At 50.6% G+C, this 1,336-nt stretch overlaps 1 protein-coding gene across 1 annotated transcript in view; it reads right to left on the bottom strand.

Moving 5' to 3' along the window:
• clcn2 (chloride channel, voltage-sensitive 2) overlaps positions 1-1,336 on the bottom strand; it is a 78,655-nt gene that overhangs the window by 11,906 nt on the left and 65,413 nt on the right. Inside the window, exon 15 of the mRNA XM_015397422.1 lies at positions 564-794. Coding sequence (XP_015252908.1) covers positions 564-794 — 231 coding nt within the window. The remainder of the gene's footprint in view (positions 1-563; positions 795-1,336) is intronic.

The following is a 1,336-nucleotide window of genomic DNA, read 5'->3' as shown; positions in this document are numbered from 1 at the left end:
GAGACGACTAACCCCAACCCTGAGACGACTAACCCCAACCCTGAGACGACTAACCCTAACCCAGAGACGACTAACCCTAACCCAGAGACGACTAACCCCAACCCAGAGACGACTAACCCCAACCCAGAGACGACTAACCCTAACCCAGAGACCACAGCCAGAATGACCTAACCTCCACTCTGAGCTCTGCTGAGATCCACGTTCTGCTAGTCTGGACTCATAGTTTAGGCTGTCGCCACAACTTCGACCTCTGCCCTAATCTTCCCTGATCCGTCTGCTGTTCCTCGGTCTTCATGATGCTTCTCTCTACTCATGAGCTGGATTCATGAACCAAATCACACACAGATGCAACTATTGATCCGTATTTTAATTAGGGACGTCGAAATAAAATGGGCTGTATTCAAAATACATCAGATTTCCACAAAGAGCCATTTTTACCAACAGTTGGTTTAATGAATATAGTTCTGAGGAAAATCTTAAATATTTTGGTAGCAACGTGACAAATGATTTAATATCTCTAGCAGACGCTGTTAGACGACGATGAAACAGCGACCGCCTCCGACCCGTCAGTGATCCTCTGCTGGCCTCCTGAGGAAAACTCACCTGGAAGCGGACTTCCTGGCTGGCCCGCTGGCGGCCGTCCTCGCTGTCGTTGATGGACTCCACTGACAGGTGTTTCTTCTCGGCTGCAGCGCGCTCCCTGATGAACTCCATGCGTCTGCTGCGACTCAGCTGCTGGGAGAGCAGCAACTGCAGCTGAGCGCGCGCTATGGAGCCCAGCAGGATCATGGACTCTGGAGGGGGACAGGGACGTCTGAGGTGAGTTCAGGACGCACGGAAAAAGGAAGATGGATGGGGGGGTGGAGAAAAGTGCAACAAATGAAGAGAGAAATAGGAGAAAGAGAAGAGCTGGAGGCAAACAGACAGAGTTTAGAGCCTGGAATGCAGCAGACGTCCACAGATTAGTGCGGCCATGAATTCCCAGGATTATGCTACATCGTGTGGAACAACAACATGAGGAAAGGTTCCCTTCTGGGGTCAAAGGGCAAGGTTTAGGACTAAGCTGAGGTTTGGGTTAGCTGTGTGACCGCGCCTTCAGAGGAGGCGTTTGGTTAACTGTTCTTGCACCGCGCTAAAATCTACGCTTCAGTCAGGAGACTGCCGCCATCAGCAAGCTGAGACAGGAAGGAGGTTTCTACCCAGAAGTCACTCTGATGACGAAAACCTGAGTTTAAGACCAGAGTGCGAACGGACCGCCGAGCAGCTATGCTGATGATACCCAGCTATATCTGTCTATAATCCAGATGAAGCTAACCCATTACATAGATTACAGGCA

Source organism: Cyprinodon variegatus, unplaced genomic scaffold, assembly GCF_000732505.1.
Source record: "Cyprinodon variegatus isolate N-32 unplaced genomic scaffold, C_variegatus-1.0 Scaffold861, whole genome shotgun sequence".
Classification (NCBI taxonomy): Eukaryota; Metazoa; Chordata; class Actinopteri; order Cyprinodontiformes; family Cyprinodontidae; genus Cyprinodon; species Cyprinodon variegatus.
The sequence above is the reverse complement of the archived record's forward strand: the minus strand, read 5'-3'. Positions and strand labels throughout refer to the sequence as shown.